General features: G+C 56.1%; 1 protein-coding gene across 5 annotated transcripts in view; it reads right to left on the reverse strand.

Annotated features, from left to right (window-relative positions):
• LOC144950158 (muscleblind-like protein 2) overlaps window positions 1–22,347 on the reverse strand; it is a 96,844-nt gene that overhangs the window by 37,609 nt on the left and 36,888 nt on the right. For all 5 annotated transcript variants that reach the window (XM_078880222.1, XM_078880225.1, XM_078880224.1 and 2 more), the window contains exons 3-5: window positions 18,439–18,599; window positions 7,566–7,748; window positions 6,157–6,468 (exon numbers count right to left, since the gene is read on the reverse strand). In XM_078880222.1, the coding sequence (XP_078736348.1) occupies window positions 6,157–6,468; window positions 7,566–7,748; window positions 18,439–18,597 (654 nt within the window). In that variant the 5' untranslated portion in view covers window positions 18,598–18,599. The remainder of the gene's footprint in view (window positions 1–6,156; window positions 6,469–7,565; window positions 7,749–18,438; window positions 18,600–22,347) is intronic.

Below are 22,347 nucleotides of genomic sequence, written 5' to 3' on the forward strand. Positions count from 1 at the left end.
TCGGGCACGTTCCAAACCCCTTAGGCTGCCGCTCCGTGCTTAAGTCTTAACCAGCGGTTAGTCAACCAAAGTCTTCTTGGTTCTTTCGGTAAAGTCACGTAGAAGGGAAATAATAATTATTATTATTATAATTATTATTATGTCCCTTCTACGTGACTTTACCGAAAGAACCAAGAAGATGAATCCCTGCAGTCACGAAAGCTTTAAATCGAAATTCAACCAAAGTCATAAGTTTAATCTTTTCTTTTCGAATTCGGTAGTTTGAAAAAACCCTAAAACTCGATATTTCAAGATCCGCCTCATTATTCATAAATATTGTTTCGACGGTTCACCAAAATAAAACCGAGAGCCACCACGACGCGGCCCTGCCGAGGTGCGGCTTGCCGACCCCCCCTTGGCCTCGACCGACCCACGAGGCCTGCCCCAGGCCTCACGCTCGCCTCCTGGACGCCCAGAACGAGGCCTCCCTCACCCACGTGCTCGTGCCCCCGTCTCGCGGTGTGCTCGCCCTCGTCAGGGTCTATCCACTGCTCGATGGAGATCACCGTGACTACGATGGTCTCTACCCTGAGGTCGCAATCGGGTACCCGATACCCGTACCCTACCCGATACCCGATACCCGGCTACCCGTACCCAATACCCGTACCCTACCCGATACCCGTACTCTACCCGATACCCGATACCCGGCTACCCGTACCCAATACCCGTACCCTACCCGATACCCGTACCCTACCCGATACCCGGCTACCCGTACCCATACCCTACCCGATACCCGTACCCTACCCGATACCCGGCTACCCGTACCCATACCCTACCCGATACCCGTACCCTACCCGATACCCGTACTCTACCCGATACCCGGCTACCCGAACCCATACCCTACCCGATACCCGTACCCTACCCGATACCCGTACCCTACCCGATACCCGGCTACCCGTACCCATACCCTACCCGATACCCGAACCCTACCCGATACCCGTACCCTACCCGATACCCGGCTACCCATACCCGTACCCTACCCGATACCCGGCTACCCGTACCCGTACCCTACCCGATACCCGTACACTACCCGATACCCGTACTCTACTCGATACCCGGCTACCCGAACCCTACCCGATACCCGTACCCTACCCGATACCCGGCTACCCATACCCGTACCCTACCCGATACCCGTACTCTACCCGATACCCATACCCTACCCGATACCCGGCTACCCGTACCCGTACCCTACCCGATACCTGGCTACCCATACCCGGCCGGGTACGGGTACCCGTTTGTGACCCTGGTGCGGCCGGGTACGGATACAGGTAGGCCGTGAGTCACTGGTGAGAGTAACCGTTTGTCACTCATTTCGGGTAGGGTACGGGTAGGGTACAGGTACCCGTTTGCGACCCTGGTGCGGCCGGGTACGGGTAGGCCATGAGTCACTGGTGAGTAACCGTTTGTCACTCATTTCGGGTAGGGTACGGGTAGGGAACGGGTACCCATACCCGGCCGGGTACGGGTACGGGTACCCGTTTGCGACCCTGGTGCGGCCGGGTACGGGTAAGGAATCAAAACCCGTTGGCGACCTCTGGCCTGCGTGTGTTCTTTAATCCCCGTGCTCCTCTCTCCCTGTCTCGCCTGGTAGAGGCCTTCACGAGAGTGAACCCTGTGGCGAGCCTGCAAGTGCTGGAAGAGGTGGCCGTGTACCCACACTTCACCCCACCCCACACGTGACCTGCCCACCGCCGAGCTGCGGAGTGACCCACAGGCTACACAGCAGCAGCAGCAGCAGCAATCATCGCCCACCTACTGCCAGACTAATAAGCACACAGGGGCATCTCCCACTGGGGGTGCCCCTAGGCTACACCCACACACAGCAGCAACGATCGCCCCCCTACCGACAGACAAATGCCCCGGGTCACTGCTTGTGAATCAAACTGCTATCCCGCTCGCACAAACTTGTATCTCTCTGCAGCTCTACGCGTCTCTACGTACAATATCTCTGCATCTCTGTGTCACGCTGATCACAGAGGAGACCCAGGGCCGCTCCTTGCAAACGGGATTCCTAACCCGGCCTGTTGAATTGTCGGCTGGGTTCAAATACAACCCCAACTACCTCGCGTGGCATATAGCAAGTTGTGGGTTCCAGATCCCGACCTTGACGCCCTCCGTCGCCGCGTGGGTTTTTCTCAGGGTCCTCCGGTTTTCCCTCCACATTTAGAGTCGACATCCGCGCGTTTTAGAGAAGTTTAGCTACCGCTATAAATGTCCACGCAACGATGATGATGCTGATGATAAGCCCACTTCGCCTGTGATGGTGAGGTCACAGCTCAGCGTGACCTTACCTGGCAAAATAAAAATAGTTTATAGTTTACAACACACTTGAAACTTGACCATCATTCATCGTCGTCGTCGTCATCTTTGTCATGTTTACGAGGTGAACCCAGTCCTGCCCCGTGCGCCAATTTAATTAATTATTTAACATCACCCCAACCCCTTCCCCTCTCTATCTCTCTATCTCTCTCACTCTCTCTCACTCTCTCTCTATCTCTCTCGCTCTCTTCTTTTTTTACGATCAGTGGAAACAAGAAGATGCTCGGTGTAGTCGGCATTTTTCTTCATTCATCATTTCATAATTTTTTTTATAACTTTGCTTTATGTAAATCCCCCACCTCTCGCTCGCTCACTCGCTCGCTCACTCTCTCGCTCACTCTCTCGCTCTCTCTCTCTCTCGCTCACTCGCTCACTCTCTCGCTCACTCTCTCGCTCACTCTCTCGCTCTCTCTCTCTCGCTCACTCGCTCACTCTCTCGCTCACTCTCTCGCTCACTCTCTCGCTCACTCTCTCTCTCTCGCTCACTCTCTCGCTCACTCTCTCGCTCTCTCTCTCGCTCACTCTCTCTCGCTCACTCTCTCGCTCTCTCTCTCGCTCGCTCACTCTCTCGCTCACTCTCTCGCTCGTTCTCTCGCTCACTCTCTCAGTCACTCTCTCTTTCGCTCTCTCGCTCACTCTCGTTCTGCATGCAGCCCTTCTCGCAGTCCGATGGCCTCCAACGGGTAGCTCATATCAGCACGCAGAGCTCCCCGTCATCTGCCACCGAGCACACGGCCTCCTCCATCGCCCACTGCTCCTTGAAGGCCGGCACGGCGTGGGTCAGCCGCGCCACATGGCGGAACTCCGGCCCACACACCCTGGCTCTCTCTCTCTCTGTGTCTCTCACTCGTTCTCTCTCTCTCTGTGTCTGCATGTGCCAACTCCGGAGCCGAGCGGCCACTCCGGTCCGGTAAACATCGGCGGATCCGGGCCGGGCGACGCTTGAAACCGCCGCCCCGATGCCAGAATTCACAAGGGTGCGGTAATTCGGCACCAATGTGGCTGAGGGGCGGTGATGCGGTCGGACGAGGAGGAGGGGGGAGGGAGGTGGTGGTGGGTGCCAGGATGGGTGCACGAGGGTTAGTGGCACAGCTTCAAGAAAGGGGCGTACGGGACGTGTGTGTGTGTGCGTGTGTGTGTGTGTCAGTGTGTGTGTGTGTGTGTCAGTGTGTGTGTGTGTGTCAGTGTGTGTGTGTTAGTGTGTGTGTGTGTGTGTGTCAGTGTGTGTGTGTGTGTCAGTGTGTGTGTGTATGTGTCAGTGTGTGTGTGTCAGTGTGTGTGTGTGTCAGTGTGTGTGTGTGTGTCAGTGTGTGTGTGCGTGTCAGTGTGTGTGTATGTCAGTGTGTGTGTGTAATGGTGTGTGTGCGTGTGTGTGTGTCAGTGTGTGTGCGTGTGTGTGTGTCAGTGTGTGTGTGTGTGTCAGTGTGTGTGTGTGTCAGTGTGTGTGCGCGTGTGTGTGTGTGTCAGTGTGTGTGTGTCAGTGTGTGTGTGTGTGTCAGTGTGTGTGTGTCAGTGTGTGTGCGCGTGTGTGTGTGTGTCAGTGTGTGTGCGTGTGTGTGTGTGCGTGGCGCTGGCGAGCGGTGGTGCAGCGGTTAGCGCTACGCTGCACTATGAACCCGGCGACACGAGTTCGATTCCCGCTCACGGCCGCCAACACCAGTGACAATTATCTGAACCGGTCCTGGGCCTCCCCTAGGTCGACTCAGCCTCAAATGAGTACCTGGTGCGGTGTGTAAACATCACCACTGGGGAGACAAAGGCGGTCGGGCGTGGTGCTGGCCACCCACCCCCTCGTGTGCCGTGCCGGCCTTCACAGGTGCTCGCTAACAGCACTTGCCCCTACAGTCTGTTAAGGCTATATGGGGGATCTTTGTTTGTGGTGCTGGCCACCCGCCCCCCCCCCTAGACTAGACAACACAGCAGCAGCAGCAGCAGCATTGCCCCCCCCCTACTGTGAAAGGACCGCAGGCTGTGTGTGTCGTGTGAAACACTGCGGCGGTGCCTACTACCAGCGTGACGTTGAGCCTCGTGCCACACAGGGAAAGCTGCCACTGGGGGTGCCCCTCGACCTGACCACCCGCACAGCAGCAGCAACATCGCCCCCATACTGTCAAACCACCGCAGGCTGCGTCCATGACACAGTAGCAGCGGTGCCTCCTACCAGCGTGATCATGAGCCTCGTGCCACACAGGGGAAGCTGCCACTGGGGGTGCCCCCCTGGACTAGACAGCCGACGACGTTTCAATCAACCAACCGCGTCGCGACCGACTGGCTGAGCAAAGGGCATCGATTGAATGCGCATTGCGTCGTGGGAAGTCGATTACTTCCAATGTGTGCAAGCTCGCCTTGCGAATGTTGCTATAAAGAAACGAGATGGAACAACGCCAACTAGAAGCAACAATGCCAATAAGATGGAACAATACAAACTGGATGGAAAGACAATGCACCAGAGGCAGACGCAGAGGTCGCAACCGGGTACCCGATACCCGTACCCTACCTGATACCCGGCTACCCGTAGCCGGCCGGGTACGGGTAGCCGTTTGCGACCCTGGTGCGGCCGGGTACGGGTACGGGTAGGCCGTGAGTCACTGGTGAGTCACCGTTAGTCACTCATTTCCCAACGTCTTGTCTCTTCTCACAATTCAAGTTCTAGAATCAACCCACCCGCGCCTGCAACATGGCTTCATCCCAGAGGTCGCAATCAGGTACCCGATACCCTACCCTACCCGTACCTGGCCGGGTGCGGGTAGGGTATGGAATCAAAACCCATTTGCGACCTCTGGGCAGACGACACACACATGAAGATGCCAAGGGTCGTGCCGTTCCTCGAACGGAACTGGGAGCGCAAAGCGAGAGATGTGACCGCTCAATCACCAACCACCATCACCACCACCACCACCATCACCACCACCATCACCACCACCATCACCACCACCATCACCACCACCATCACCACCACCATCACCACCATCATCACCACCCACCATCACCAACCACGACCAAGAGCCTCGTTCCAGCTCAATCAGACACCCGCCGGTGTCCGATTGCAATGAGATAGCAACAATTGTGTGCAAGTGCTACTTGTGTGTTTGCTAATGGGACAAATTGTCAATCAGCTCAACAACGACGCTGTTGGCTTGTGTTCGATCGGGGTGTCAATATACATGCGGGACGCGCCAGCCACTCAACCCCGCTGCCAAACCACTGAACACCACCACCACTACGAACCACAAGACCCCACCATCAAGCGCCACCACCACCACAACCACTACCACCACGACCACAACACACCGCTAAACATCACCACCGCCTTACCCTACCACCACCACCCACCGCCACACTGCAATGCAACACAGACCACCGCCACCACCGCCGCCGCCACCATCACCACCACCACCACCGCCGCCACCACCACAAATCAACACAGGTCACCGCCGCCACCATCACCACCGCCGCCACACCACAACTCAACACAGGCGACCACAACCACCACCACCACCACCGCCACACCACAACTCAACACAGACCACCACCACCACCACCGCCACCACAACCACCACCACCACCACACCACAACTCAACACAGGCGACCACAACCACCACCACCACCACCACCACCGCCACACCACAACTCAACACAGGCGACCACAACCACCACCACCACCACCACCGCCACACCACAACTCAACACAGACCACCACAATCACCACCACCACACCACTACCGCCGCCACACCACAACTCAACACAGGCGACCACAACCACCGCCGCCATCATCACCGCCGCCCCTCCCCCTCACCTCGCTGCGGAAGGCCTTCTGCGACACGGCGGCCGCCGCTGCAGCCGCGGCCATGGCCCCCGCCATGCTTGCCGCGGAGGGGACCATGCCGGGGGCCATGGCGCCGCAGGAAGGGTCCCCCAGCGCAAGCTGCGGGAGGTAGGAGCCCCCCGGGAAGAGGAGGTGGCCCCCGAGGGAGAGGTCTGTGAAAAGCCCCATGGGGGCCTGCGACAGCATGGGCAGGTACGGGGAGAAGGAGGCGTAGGGGGAGTGGCTCTGGGCGAAGATGCCCCCCGCGTGGGCCGGCGGGAAACCCTGCAGCATCGGATAGATCTGCGAGATGGCGGATTGGGGGGGAGGGGAACAGAGGGGGAGAGAGATGGAACAAGAGAAACGCGAGGCGTCGAGAGACACACTGCTGCACCCCGGGGTGGGGGCGGGGGTGCAGATCTTCCCAGCACTGCCAGTTTGTCGAGGCTTTGGCCTATGGCCTACCCATCAAGGCCTCTGCACCACCAGGTTGTTGAGGCTTCTGCTTATGTCCTACCCATCAAGGCCTCTGCACCACCAGGTTGTTGAGGCATCTGCTTATGGCCTACCCATCAAGGCCTCTGCACTACCAGGTTGTTGAGGCTCCGGCCTATGACCTACCCATCAAGGCCTCTGCACTACCAGGCTGTTGAGGCTTCAACCTATGGCCTACCCATTAAGGCCTCTGCACTACCAGGTTGTTGAGGCTCCGGCCTATGGCCTACCCATCAAGGCCTCTGCGCTACCAGGTTGTCGAGTATTCTGCTTATGGCCTACCCATCAAGGCCTCTGCACTACCAGGTTGTCGAGGCCTTGGCCTATGGCCTACCCATCAAGGCCTCTGCACTACCAGGTTGTTGAGGCTTCTGCCTATAGCCTACCCATCAAGGCCTCTGCACCACCAGGCTGTTGAGGCTTCGGCCTATGACCTACCCATCAAGGCCTCTGCACTACCAGGTTGTCGAGGCCTTGGCCTATAGCCTACCCATCAAGGCATCTGCACTACCAGGCTGTTGAGGCTTCAGTCTATGACCTACCCATCAAGGCCTCTGCACTACCAGGCTGTTGAGGCTTCAGTCTATGACCTACCCATCAAGGCCTCTGCACTACCAGGCTGTTGAGGCTTCAGTCTATGACCTACCCATCAAGGCCTCTGCACCACCAGGTTGTTGAGGCTTCGACCTATGGCCTACCCATCAAGGCCTCTGCACTACCAGGTTGTCGAGGCCTTGGCCTATAGCCTACCCATCAAGGCCTCTGCACCACCAGGTCGTCGAGGCTTCGGCCTGTGACCGGCTCCTCACATTTCCGACTAATCTGTGGGAACGGCCGCGGCGGCGGCGCTACACGAGTCGACACCATCGTCGTCGTCGTCGTCGTCGACACCTCATCGTCATTACCATGGGGTGCACCTGTGGCGCCTGCAGGGTGCAGGTGGCGCCCGCGCTCGCCATGTGCATGTGCTGCGCCAGCAGTGCGGCGCTCTTCTGCTGCAGCAGGTTGTTGCGCCCGTTGATCTCCAGCTGCGCCTTCAGGTGCTGCGGCGGGTGCAGGTACTTGCAGCTGTCGCGTGTGCAGCGGTCCTGTTGCGTGCGTGGGGGGGGGGGGGGGGTCAGACGCGGGGGTCAAGACGCGGGGGTCAAGACGCGGGGGTTAGACGCGGGGGGTTAGACGCGGGGGTTAGACGCGGGGGTTAGACACGGGGGGTTAGACACGGGGGTTAGACACGGGGGTTAGACACGGGGGGTCAGACGCGGGGGTCAGAGGCGGGGGTTAGACACGGGGGGGTAGACATGGGGGTCAAGACGCGGGGGTTAGACACGGGGGGTTAGACACGGGGGGGTAGACGCGGGGTTTAGACACGGGGGGGGGTAGACACGGGGGTTAGACACGGGGGTTATACACGGGGGTTAGACACGGGGGGTCAGACACGGGGGTCAGAGGCGGGGGTTAGACACGGGGGGGTAGACATGGGGGTCAAGACGCGGGGGTTAGACACGGGGGGGTAGACACGGGGGGTTAGACACGGGGGGGGGTAGACGCGGGGAGATATAGAAAGACAGAGCAAGAGAGACACGGGAGGGAGGGGATTCGGGGAGAGAGACGGGGGGAGACGCAGGGAGATGGGGGATGATGGCGGTGATGGGTGTGAGACGCGGGGAGACGGAGCTCAGAGGCAGAGTCAACACATTTCAAATGGATTGGGCTTTTCTATTTTGTGCAGTCACTGGTGACGGGGCCGAGAAACATCGACTACACTGGAGCACCCGGTTATGGTCAGGGGCCGCTAGAATACCTCCGCATCCAAACCTCAGCATCCCATCCCTCTCTGTGTGTCTCTAACACGGCCATTATGAACACCTGAGAGAGAGACACACACACACACAGACCGAGGGCTCTCGAACCCAGGCCTCTCAGCTGGACTGGCTCGGTTGTCTCCGGCACGGCCATGGTGAACCCTTCACCGCCGGGTGATCCCCCTGTTTGTTTGGATTATTTTTGTTTATTTTGGTTCTCGGTTGGGCCCAGTGACAGCTGCGAAGACTTCCTGCCGTGCGGCCTACAGAGAGAGCGGGAGGCACGCGCGCTTAAAGCGGAGAGTGACGTTGGGCGCCCGGCAGTGAAAGGTGCTGAAAGACGCAGGGGCCTCACACCCCCCGCTCGCTCGCTCGCTCACTCACTCACCGGCTCACTCAATCATGCAGTCACTTACTCGCTCACTCACTCACTCACTCACCGGCTCACTCACTCACCGGCTCACTCACTCATGCAGTCACTTACTCGCTCACTCACTCATTCACCGGCTCACTCACTCACCGGCTCACTCACTCATGCAGTCACTTACTCGCTCACTCACTCACCGGCTCACTCACTCATGCAGTCACTTACTCACTCACTCACTCACCGGCTCACTCACTCACCGGCTCACTCACTCACTCACCGGCTCACTCACCGGCTCACTCACTCACTCACCGGCTCACTCACTCATGCATTCACCTACTCGCTCGCTCACTCACTCACGCACTGGCTCACTCACTCACGTGGTCACTCACTCACTCACCGGCTCACTCATTCACCAGCTCACTCACTCATGCGGTCACTTACTCACTCACTTACTCACCGGCTCACTCACTCATGCGATCACTTACTCGCTCACTCACTTACTTACTCACTCACCGGCTCACTCACTTGCTCACTCACTCACTCACCGGCTCACTCACTTACTCACTCACTCACTCGCTCGCTCACGTGGTCACTTGCTCACCAGCTCACTTACTTACTGGGTCGCTTACACGCCCCTCTCGTGCTCCTGTTCACCCGCTCGCACCTTAAATCACAGACTCACTCACTCAACGACTCACTCACTCATGCGGTCACTTACTCGCTCACTCACTCACCGACTCACCCCAAGCACCCTACTCAATCAGTCACTCACTCACTCACTCACCCATTCACTTACACACCCATCCACCCACCCGCTCATTAATTTGTTTAACTCGCTCATTAATTCACTCACCCACTCACTCACCCTGTCAATAAACCAAGAACCCAATCAATCCCCCACACAATCAATCACCGAATAATCACCAACCCACCCAATCAATCACTTACCCAATCAATCACTTACCCAATCAATCTCTCCCACCCAATTAATCTCTCCCACCCAATGAATCTCTCCCACCCAATCAATCAATTACCCACCCAATCAATTACCCACCGAATATTCACACCCATCCACCCAATCAATCAATCTCCCACCCAATCAATCAATCTCACACCCAATCAATCTCTCCCACCCAATTAATCTCTCCCACCCAATGAATCTCTCCCACCCAATCAATCAATTACCCACCCAATCAATTACCCACCGAATATTCACACCCATCCACCCAATCAATCAATCTCCCACCCAATCAATCAATCTCACACCCAATCAATCAAGCACCCAATTACTCACCCAACCAATTAACCACCAAACCAATTAACCACTCTCTTAATCAATTTCGTGCCCACTCACCTATTCAACGAGTGACTCACCTACCCACCGACCAAGTATCTGGGTAGGAGTGATTTGGTGAATGATCGAGCGAGCGAGAGAGACAGCTAGTGGATGAGTGGGTGCGTGACTGACCGAGTGATTGTGTGAACGAACGAGTGAATGAATAAGTGAGTGGAGGAGTGAGTGATGGAGCGAGTGAATGAGTTGGCGAGCAAGTGAATGAGTGGGTGAGTGATTTAAAGAGTAGTCGAGCGAGCGAATAAGTGATTTAAAGAGTGGGCGAGCGAGTGAACCAGTGGACGAGTGATTTAAAGAGTGGGCAAGAGAGTTAATGAGTGGGCGGGCGAGTGAATGAGCGGGCGAGTGATTTAAAGAGTGGGCGAGCGACTGAACGAGCGGGCAAGTGATTTAGAGAGTGGGCGAGCGAGTGAACTAGCGGGCAGGCGAGCGGGCGGGCGAGTGAGCGGATGAGCGAACGAGCGGGGCGAGCGAACGAGCGGGCGAGCGAACGAGCAGGCGAGCGAACGAGCGGGCGAGCAAGCGGATGAGAGAACGAGCGAGCGAGCGAGCGGATGAGCGAACGAGCGGGCGAGCGAGCGGATGAGCGAACGAGCGGGCGAGCGAGCGGATGAGCGAACGAGCGGGCGGATGAGCGAACGAGCGAGCGGATGAGCGAACGAGCGGGCGAGCGAGTAAGCAATGGAGCAGTGGGGAGACAACTCCGAGTCCCTGGTGACTCTGTAATTGCGCCGTCACTCATCCTCAGACTCACGCCCTCTCCCACTGCCAACTCTCACGTGGTCTCTCCCACCCTCTCGCCCACTCTCTCATCTCCCACCACCACATGTTCACTCCCGCCCCACTCTCTCTCTCACCCTCTCCCTTCCATGCAATTACACAATGCAATGTGTATACAGTGATCCCTCGTTTATCGCGATTAATGGGGACCAGAACCCCGTCGCGATAGGTGAAAATCCACGAAGTAGGATTGGCCCCCTAGGAATTTCCGTGTATGTGTGTGTGGGTACCAGAATGTTTAAAATATGTATATTTATACTTTATATATATATTTTACTTAAATCTATTTAATTATTAAACCTTAATATTATACATTCACTCTCTCTCTCATACGATACGTATTATGGTGGTCTACACTCACCAATGACAGTAGCATCTTGAGACTTGACTCCAGTAATGACGACGACGACGATGACAATGACGATGACAATGACGACGATGACAGACCTGTGCAGTTCGATGAATGTGATGATGAATGATGATGATGATGGTGTTACTGCTGCACAGGTATAATGAGGCCTTTAAATCAGTTCGAAAAATCCGCGATGCACTGAGGCCGCGAAACTTGAACCGCGAAGTGGCGAGGGATTACTGTATAATAGTGTTCGCATGCCAGCGCGGGGTCTCTGACACGGCCATTACGAACCTCGGCGTGACAGAGAGAGAGAGAGGGAGGGAGAAGTCACCCAGACCTAGGACTTGAACCCAAGGCCTTCAGCGGTTCTGGCTCAGTGCCTCTGACACGGCCATTCTGAACCCTGTGAGGCACCCTCACTACCTCAATGCGGTCTTTGTATCGCCATTCACAATGTGCGGTTATGTGGCGCGGCGTCTCTCTATGCTAGTCTGTTGGCCTCTACGCGAGTGAGTCTACGGGTCTCTGTGCGAGTCTACGGGTCTCTGCGTGAGTCTATGAGACTCTGCGTGAGTCTATGGGTCTCTCTGTGAGTCTGTGGGTCTCTGTGTAAGCCTGTGGGTCTCTGTGTGAGTCTGTGGGTCTCTGCGTGAGTTTGTGGGTCTCTGTGTGAGTCTATGGGTCTCTGTGCGAGTCTGTGGGTCTCTGTCTGAGTCTGTGGATCTCTGTGTGAGTCTACGGGTCTCTATGCTAGTCTATGGGTCTCTATGTGAGTCTGTGGGTCTCTATGTGAGTGAGTCTATGGGTCTTTGTGTTGTGTGAGTCTATGGGTCTCTTTGTGTGAGTCTATGGGTCTCTGTGCGAGTCTACGGGTCTCTGTGTGAGTCTACGGGTCTCTGTGTGAGTCTACGGGTCTTTGTGTGAGTCTGTGGGTCTCTGTGTGAGTATGTGGGTCTCTTTGTGTGAGTCTATGGGTCTTTGTGAGAGTCTATGGGTGTCTGTGCGAGTCTACGGGTCTCTGTGTGAGTGTACGGGTCTCTGTGTGAGTATGTGGGTCTCTGTGTGAGTCTCTTGGTCTCTATGCGAGTCTGTGAGTCTCTATGTGAGTGAGTCTATGGGTCTCCGTGTGAGTCTGTGGGTCTCTGTGTGAGTGAGTCTGTGGGTTTCTAAGTGGGTCTGTGGGTCTCCGTGTGAGTCTATGGGTCTCTGTGTGAGTCTGTTGGTCTCTGTGTGAGTCTACAGGTCTCTGTGTGAGTCTGTGGGTCTCTGTGTGAGTCTATGGGTCTCTGTGTGTGTCTATGGGTCTCTGTGTGAGTCTATGGGTCTCTGTGTGAGTCTGCGGGTCTCTGTGTGAGTCTATTGGTCTCTGTGTGAGTCTGTGGGTCTTGGTGTGAGTCTACAGGTCTCTGTGTGAGTCTATGGGTCTCTGTGCGAGTCTGTGGGTCTCTGTCTGAGTCTGTGGATCTCTGTGTGAGTCTACGGGTCTCTATGCTAGTCTATGGGTCTCTATGTGAGTCTGTGGGTTTCTATGTGAGTGAGTCTATGGGTCTTTGTGTTGTGTGAGTCTATGGGTCTCTTTGTGTGAGTCTATGGGTCTCTGTGCGAGTCTACGGGTCTCTGTGTGAGTCTACGGTCTCTGTGTGAGTCTGTGGGTCTCTGTGTGAGTATGTGGGTCTCTATGTGAGTGAGTCTATGGGTATTTGTGTCTGTGCGAGTCTACGGGTCTCTGTGTGAGTCTATGGGTCTCTGTGTGAGTATGTGGGTCTCTCTGTGAGTCTCTTGGTCTCTATGCGAGTCTGTGGGTCTCTATGTGAGTGAGTCTATGGGTCTCCGTGTAAGTCTGTGGGTCTCTGTGTGAGTATGTGGGTCTCTTTGTGTGAGTCTATGGGTCTTTGTGAGAGTCTATGGGTGTCTGTGCGAGTCTACGGGTCTCTGTGTGAGTGTACGGGTCTCTGTGTGAGTCTCTTGGTCTCTATGCAAGTCTGTGAGTCTCTATGTGAGTGAGTCTATGGGTCTCCGTGTAAGTCTGTGGGTCTCTGTGCGAATCTGTGGGAGAGAGAGGGAATCAGTCATTGGCAGGGAAGGGGAAGGTCTCGAGCCTGGACAGGAACAGGGTAGGGAGCCCACAGCACCGGTGGCTGGGGGGAGCGAGTTCCAGACCCCGGTTGGGGGGGGGGGTAAGAGGGAGGGGGTCAGTGTCTCTCTCTCTCTCTCCCTCCCTCTCCTTTCCACTCTCTCTGTCTCTCTCTCTCGCCCCATCTCCGTCTCTCTCGCCCCCATCTCTCTCACTCTCTACGATCAGTGGAAACAAGAAGATGCTCGGTGTAGTCGGCACTTTGCTTCGTTCATCATTTCGTAATTTTTTTTTTACTTTGCTTTATGTAAAACCCCCACCTCTCGCTCACTCTCTCGCTCGCTCTCTCGCTCGCTCTCTCGCTCACTCTCTCGCTCTCTCGCTCGCTCTCTCGCTCGCTCTCTCGCTCACTCTCTCGCTCTCTCGCTCGCTCACTCTCTCGCCCACTCTCTCGCCCACTCTCTCGCTCACTCTCTCGCTCGTTCTCTCGCTCACTCTCTCGCTCACTCTCTCGCTCGCTCTCCCGCCCACTCTCTCGCCCACTCTCTCGCTCACTCTCCCGCCCACTCTCTCGCTCGTTCTCTCGCCCACTCTCTCGCTCGTTCTCTCGCTCACTCTCCCACCCACTCTCTCGCTCACTCTCTCGCTCACTCTCCCGCCCACTCTCTCGCTCACTCTCTCGCTCTCTCTCTCGCTCACTCTCCCGCCCACTCTCTCGCTCACTCTCTCGCTCACTCTCCCGCCCACTCTCCCGCTCACTCTCTCGCTTACTCTCTCGCCCACTCTCTCGCTCACTCTCCCGCCCTCTCTCGCTCGCTCTCTCGCTCGCTCTCTCGCCCGCTCTCCCGCCCGCTCTCTCGCTCTCTCTCCCGCCCGCTCTCTCGCCCGCTCTCCCGCCCGCTCTCCCGCCCGCTCTCTCGCCCGCTCTCTCGCCCGCTCTCTCGCCCGCTCTCTCGCCCGCTCTCTCGCCCGCTCTCTCGCCCGCTCTCTCGCCCGCTCTCTCGCCCGCTCTCTCGCCCGCTCTCTCGCCCGCTCTCTCGCCCGCTCTCTCGCCCGCTCTCTCGCCCGCTCTCTCGCCCGCTCTCTCGCCCGCTCTCTCGCCCGCTCTCTCGCCCGCTCTCTCGCCCGCTCTCTCGCCCGCTCTCTCGCTCGCTCTCTCGCTCGCTCGCTCTCTCGCTCGCTCTCTCTCTCGCTCTCTCGCTCGCTCTCTCTCTCGCTCTCTCGCTCGCTCTCTCGCTCGCTCTCTCGCTCTCTCGCTCGCTCTCTCGCTCTCTCGCTCGCTCTCTCGCTCGCTCTCTCGCTCGCTCTCTCGCTCGCTCTCTCGCCCGCTCTCTCGCCCACTCTCTCGCTCACTCTCTCGCTCACTCTCTCGCTCACTCTCTCGCTCACTCTCTCGCTCACTCTCTCGCTCACTCTCTCGCTCACTCTCTCGCTCACTCTCTCGCTCACTCTCTCGCTCACTCTCTCGCTCACTCTCTCGCTCACTCTCTCGCTCACTCTCTCGCCCACTCTCTCGCTCTCTCTCTCGCCCACTCTCTCGCTCACTCTCCCGCCCACTCTCCCGCCCACTCTCTCGCCCACTCTCTCGCCCACTCTCTCGCCCACTCTCTCGCCCACTCTCTCGCCCACTCTCTCGCCCACTCTCTCGCTCTCTCTCTCGCTCACTCTCTCGCTCACTCTCTCGCTCACTCTCTCGCTCACTCTCTCGCTCACTCTCTCGCTCACTCTCTCGCTCACTCTCTCGCTCACTCTCTCGCTCACTCTCTCGCTCACTCTCTCGCTCACTCTCTCGCTCACTCTCTCGCCCACTCTCTCGCTCTCTCTCTCGCCCACTCTCTCGCTCACTCTCCCGCCCACTCTCCCGCCCACTCTCCCGCCCACTCTCTCGCCCACTCTCTCGCCCACTCTCTCGCCCACTCTCTCGCCCACTCTCTCGCTCACTCTCTCGCTCACTCTCTCGCTCACTCTCTCGCTCACTCTCTCGCTCACTCTCTCGCCCACTCTCTCGCCCACTCTCTCGCTCACTCTCTCGCTCACTCTCCCGCCCACTCTCTCGCTCACTCTCCCGCCCACTCTCTCGCCCACTCTCTCTCTCGCTCTCTCGCTCACTCTCTCGCTCACTCTCTCGCTCACTCACTCGCTCTCTCGCTCACTTCGCTCACTCGCTCACTCTCTCGCTCACTCTCTCGCTCACTCTCTCGCTCACTCTCTCGCTCACTCACTCGCTCTCTCGCTCACTCGCTCACTCGCTCACTCTCTCGCTCACTCACTCGCTCTCTCGCTCACTCGCTCACTCGCTCACTCTCTCGCTCACTCGCTCTCTCTCTCGCTCACTCGCTCACTCGCTCACTCTCTCGCTCACTCACTCGCTCACTCACTCGCTCTCTCGCTCACTTCGCTCACCTCGCTCACTCTCTCGCTCACTCACTCGCTCTCTCGCTCACTCGCTCACTCGCTCACTCTCTCGCTCACTCTCTCGCTCACTCACTCGCTCACTCTCTCGCTCTCTCGCTCACTCTCTCGCTCACTCACTCGCTCTCTCGCTCACTCGCTCACTCGCTCACTCTCTCGCTCACTCTCTCGCTCACTCTCTCGCTCTCTCGCTCACTCTCTCGCTCACTCTCTCGCTCACTCTCTCGCTCACTTCGCTCACTCTCTCGCTCACTCTCTCGCTCACTCTCTCACTCTCTCACTCTCTCGCTCACTCTCTCGCTCACTCGCTCACTCTCTCGCTCACTCACTCGCTCTCTCGCTCACTCGCTCACTCTCTCACTCTCTCGCTCACTCTCTCGCTCACTCTCTCGCTCACTCTCTCGCTCACTCACTCGCTCACTCGCTCACTCTCTCGCTCACTCTCTCGCTCACTCTCTCACTCTCTCACTCTCTCGCTCACTCTCTCGCTCACTCACTCGCTCTCTCGCTCACTCGCTCACTCGCTCACTCTCTCGCTCACTCACTCGCTCTCTCGCTCACTCGCTCACTCTCTCACTCTCTCGCTCACTCTCTCGCTCACTCTCTCGCTCACTCTCTCGCTCACTCTCTCGCTCACTCACTCGCTCTCTCGCTCGCTCACTCTCTCGCTCTCTCACTCTCTCGCTCACTCTCTCGCTCACTCACTCGCTCTCTCGCTCTCTACTCGCTCACTCGCTCACTCTCTCGCTCACTCACTCGCTCTCTCGCTCACTCGCTCACTCTCTCACTCTCTCGCTCACTCTCTCGCTCACTCTCTCGCTCACTCTCTCGCTCACTCTCTCGCTCACTCACTCGCTCTCTCACTCGCTCACTCTCTCGCTCACTCTCTCGCTCACTCTCTCGCTCTCTCTCTCGCTCTCTCTCGTTCTGCACGCAGCCCTTCTCGCAGTCCGACGGCCTCTGACGTGTAGCTCATATCAGCACGCAGAGCTCCCCGTCATCTGCCACCGAGCACACGGCCTCCTCCATCGCCCACTCTCCGTCTCTCTCGCCCCCTCTCACTCACTCACTCCCTCCCCCCTCTCTCTGTGTCTCCGTGCTACTGGAGATAAGAGAGTGTGACATTTGCCGTCGCTGGTGACACAGCTACTGCTGCTGCTGGCGGTGATGGGAGCCTGCGCCGGGGAGTTGAACCCAGCCCGCTGGAACCCCGGTGTCACCCGTGAGATGTTATGACATTCACAGGCACCCACACAGAGACACCGGTGGCGCGCATCCTAAATAGACTGATCACGCTAGCGCTGTTGGAACCTCATTTGCCAGTAAAAAAAAATATGATAATTGTTTTTTTTACCCTTTTATCTGGCAACAAAACTGACACCTTTTTTTCCCTATGACACACATGTTCATACAAATATCCGCCGTGTAGCCTACCTCACAAAAATAATATTCAGGGCCTACCTTGGCTCCTCCCACCCTCAACCAGTATATATACAATTCCTGTTTCTTTGGAATTTCTCTCACTTGATACAGCTATCGTGCTGTGACTGTTCCACCTGAAGACGGAAGCTTGTGTTGCCTCCGAAACGTCGTGATTTTTATTTTATTTTACTTTTATTAAAGTCACGTAGAAGGAAATAATAAAATAATAAAACATAGTAAAATAATTCTCACGACGTTTCGGCCACAACGCAAGCAGCCGTCTGCAGGTGGAGAACAGGTCTGTCTATTTTCCTTTTACGTGACTTTACAGAAAAAACCTAAGAAGATTAATCCCTGCAGTCACGAAAGCTTCAAATCTAGAACTACACAGGTTCGGTGGGGCAAGTGCTGTTTGCGAGCGGGGCCTGTGAAGGCCGGCGCTGTGGCACGCGAGGGGGTGGTGTGGCCGGCACCACGCCCGGCCGCCTTTGTCTCCCTGGTGGCGATGTTTACTACACACCGAACCAGGTACTCATTTGAAGCTGAGTCGACCTCGGGGAGGCCCAGGACCGGTTCAGATAAACCTCACTGATGTTGGCCGTGAGTGGGAATCGAACCCGGGTATCCAGGTTCGCAGTGCAGCGCGCTACCCACTGCACTACCGCTTCCCGACACACACACACACACAGACACACATACACATACGTACATGCACACATCCACACACACATGCACACTTAAGACAAATATACACACACACATACAAAGAAAAAGATCCCCCGTATAGCCTTTAACAGACTGTTGGGGCAAGTGCTGTGGGTGGCCAGACCCTGGTGCGGCCGGGTACGGGTACGGGTAGGCCGTGAGTCACTGGTGAGTCACCGTGATTGTCACTCATTTCCCAACGTCTTGTCTCTTCTCACAATTCAAGTTCCTAGAATCAACCCACCCGCGCCTGCAACGTGGCTTCATCCCAGAGGTCGCAATCGGGTACCCGATACCCATATGGGTACGGCCGGGTACGGGTACCCGTTTGCGACCCTGGTGCGGCCGGGTACGGGTAAGGAATCAAAACCCGTTTGCGACCTCTGACAAACTCGCACACACGCACGTCCCCTGCGTAGTCTGTATGTGTGTGTGTGTAGTAGGTGCCACTCGCTAACGGGGGGGGGGGGGGGGCGGCAGCGTTGCCCTCGTCTCTGCGGGGGGCACCTTGAGCGAGTCGAAGCAGGCGACGACGCGCCCGTTGTCCACGGTGACGCCCTCGGGGGGGTGCGCGTAGCGGCACTCGGAGGCGTCGCGCGAGCACGAGCCTCGCGAGAACTCGCGACACACCTCCAGCGTGAGCCAGCGAGCGTCACGCACCGCCATGCCTACAGAGTCACACACACACAGAGTCACACACAGTCACACACAGAGTCACACACAGTCACACACAGAGTCACACAAAGTCACACCTCCAGGGTGAGCCAGCGAGCGTCACGCACCGCCATGCCTACACACGGGGCACACACACAGAGTCACACACACAGAGTCACACACGTCACACCTCTAGCGTGAGCCAGCAAGCGTCACGCACCGCCATGCCTACAGAGTCACACACACACAGTCACACACACAGAGTCACACACACACAGTCACACACACAGAGTCACACACACACAGTCACACAGTCACACGGAGTCACACCTCCAGGGTGAGCCAGCGAGCGTCACGCACCGCCATGCCTACACACGCAGAGTCACACAGAGTCACACCAAGTCACACGCAGTCACACAGAGTCACACGGAGTCACACACACGCAGTCACACAGTCACACACACGCAGTCACACAGAGTCACACCTCCAGCGTGAGCCAGCGAGCGTCACGCATCGCCATGCAAGTGCTGTTAGCGAGTAGCAGCACCTGTGAAGGCCGGCACGGTGGCACACGAGGGGGTGGGTGGCCAGCACCACGCCCGGCTGCCTTTGTCTCAGTCACCGGTCTTTGCCGTGAGCGGGAATCGAACCCGGGTGGCCGGGTTCGTAGCGCAGCGCTAACCGCTGCACCGCCACCCTCCACACACGCGCGCTCACGTACACACGCGCGCTCACACTCGCACGCACGCTCACGTACGCACGCTCACACTCGCACGCACGCTCACGTACGCACGCTCACACTCGCACGCACGCTCACGTACGCACGCTCACACTCGCACGCACGCTCACGTACGCACGCTCACACTCGCACAACAGAATTATGGAGTGAAAACTAAACTTGCGCAACACGCATTGGATTTCCCCATCGTTCGCCCAACACACGGCGCGCGCACCAGTTCACCGAACGAGCGTTCGACCAGCGGCAACGACGTCACGTGCCAGGCCGCCCCGGCGAGGGCGGTGACGTCGCAAGCGCTGTGACGTCACGCGCTGTGACGTCACGCGCTGTGACGTCACACGCGTCACGCGCGATGACGTCACCGCCAACAACTTTTAAAATAAAATCGAAAGAGGTTTTTGGGTTAACTGCATCAGCATGAATGCGTCGTTAAACCTGCCACCGCCTGGCACGTCAGAGTCGGGATCGAACCCACGACCTCCTGTATACCAGGCGAGGTAGTTAACATCTCCTAGCCACCGTGATGATGATGAGAGACACGCAAACTGCAAATATACAGCAGGCGTCAGGGTCGGGATCGAACCCACGACCTCCTGTACACCAGGCGAGGTAGTTAACATCTCCTAGCCACCGTGATGATGAGAGAGACACGCAAACTAAAAAAATACAGCAGGCGTCAGGGTCGGGATCGAACCCACAACCTCCTGTATACCAGGCGAGGTAGTTAACATCTCCTCGCCACCGTAGCGCTCGTATTTTTGGAGTTTCCATGTCTCTCTCGCTCTCCCCGTGGTCACCGCGTGGATTTTTATCCGGCTCCTCCGGTTTTTCCCCTGCACATTTACAATCGTGCGTTTGGAGTATTTGGCTACTGCTAGGCATTTCCACGCCACGACGACGACGACGACGATGATGATGACGATGATGACAATGACGATGATGATGACGATGATGATGAAGACGATGATGACAATAATGACGACGACGACGACGACGACGACGATGATGATGATCATGACGATGATGACAATGATGTTGACGATGATGATGACGATGATGATGATGACGATGATGACGATAATGACGACGACGACGACGACGACGACGATGACGATGATGACGATGATGACGACGATGATGACGATGACGATGATGACGAAGCCCACTCCGTTGAGGCATTCGTTTGTGACGAGCAGGGTCGCTTCTGAAACAAAGATCTAAAGAGCTTCATATTCTTGGTTCTTTCGGTAAAGTCACGTCGACAGAAATTTTTAATAAAATAAAAAAATGTTAATTAAAAATTTTATTGTAAATAATTAAAGCACAAAATCCACGACGTTTCCATCGCAACACCAGCGGTCTTCATCAGACGGAGAGATGAAGACCGTTTGTGTTGCGATCAAAACGTCGTTTTTGCTTTCATTAATTTCCATTTTTACTTTATTTTTACCGAAAGAACCAGGAATAGGAATTCCTGCAGCCACGAAAGTTTTAAGTCAAAATCTACAGAGCTCAGTGAGGCCTTAAACCGGGCAAAACAAATTTAAACGTCACAAAAAAGCGTTCAGTTTAAATTTCGATTTAAAGCTTTCGTGACTGCAGGGATTCATCTTCTTGGTTCTTTCGGTAAAGTCACGTAGAAGGGAAACAATAAAAAAATAAAATATAATAAAATAATTCTCACGACGTTTCGGCCACAACGCAAGCAGCCGTCCTCAGGTGAAGAACAGGTCTGTCAGAAAGACAGCGTCTGAATGGGCACCACCAGGCTTGGAGCGTATATATAAGCTGGGTTGGAGGGGGAATATAAGCTTGGTGGTGTTCATTCAGACGCTGTCTTTCCGACAGACCTGTTCTTCACCTGAGGACGGCTGCTTGCGTTGTGGCCGAAACGTCGTGAGAATTGTATTTTAGAATGTTTTATTTTTATTATTTTTTTATTTCCCTTCTACGTGACTTCACCGAAAGAACCAAGAAAGCGTTTAGTTTGTTTGTTTAGCTAGTTGCGTTGAGAAATTCTTCCCGCTGGGCCACGCGGAAACGTATTTGTGACCACCAGACGACACAAACAGGCCCCCCTTTCACCAACGCCAACCCCACGAGTTATTTATATATAAAAAAATATATATTTATATAAATATATAAATAAAAAGACTACTACAGTGCTCCTACTACTATTTTAAAACAATATATATTTCGATTTAAAGCTTTCGTGACTGCAGGGATTCATCTTCTTGGTTCTGTCCTTCACCTGAGGACGGCTGCTTGCGTTGTGGCCGAAACGTCGTGATAATTATTTTTTCATTTTTTTTATTTTATTACTTCCCTTCTACGTGACTTTACCGAAAGAACCAAGAAGAACAATATATATAACAACTCATCGTCAGCGGAGTGTGTTGTGTGTTGTGCGTGGTGGCCCGCCAGCCCGCCCCGCCGTGATGAACGGGCACTCGAAAATTCCTCCCCTTGTCGGAAGAGATTAGAGATTACGCAGCGACGCGCACGTGTGCGCGCGTGTGTGTGTGTGTGCATGTGTGTGCGTACGTGTGTGTGCATGTGTGTGCGTGTGTGTGCATGTGTGTGCGTGTGTGCGTGTGTGTGTGTGTCTGCGTGTGTGCGTGTGTGTGTGTGCGTGTGTGTGTGCATGTGTGTGTGTGTGTGCGTACGTGCGTGTATGTGTGTGTGTGTGTGCATGTGTGTGCGTGCGTGTGAGCACGTGCGTGCGTGTATGTGTGTGTGTGTGCATGTGTGTGCGTGTGTGCGTGTGTGTGTGTGTCTGCGTGTGTGCGTGTGTGTGTGTGCGTGTGTGTGTGCATGTGTGTGTGTGTGTGTGCATGTGTGTGTGTGTGCGTGTGTGTGTGTGCATGTGTGTGCGTGCGTGTGAGCACGTGCGTGCGTGTATGTGTGTGTGTGTGCATGTGTGTGTGTGTGCGTGTGTGTGTGTACGTGCGTGTGTGTGTGCGTGTGTGTGCGTGTGTGCGTACGTGTGTGTGCGTGTGTGTGTGTGCATGTGTGTGTGTGCG

Source organism: Lampetra fluviatilis, chromosome 56, assembly GCF_964198595.1.
Source record: "Lampetra fluviatilis chromosome 56, kcLamFluv1.1, whole genome shotgun sequence".
Lineage (NCBI taxonomy): Eukaryota > Metazoa > Chordata > Hyperoartia > Petromyzontiformes > Petromyzontidae > Lampetra > Lampetra fluviatilis.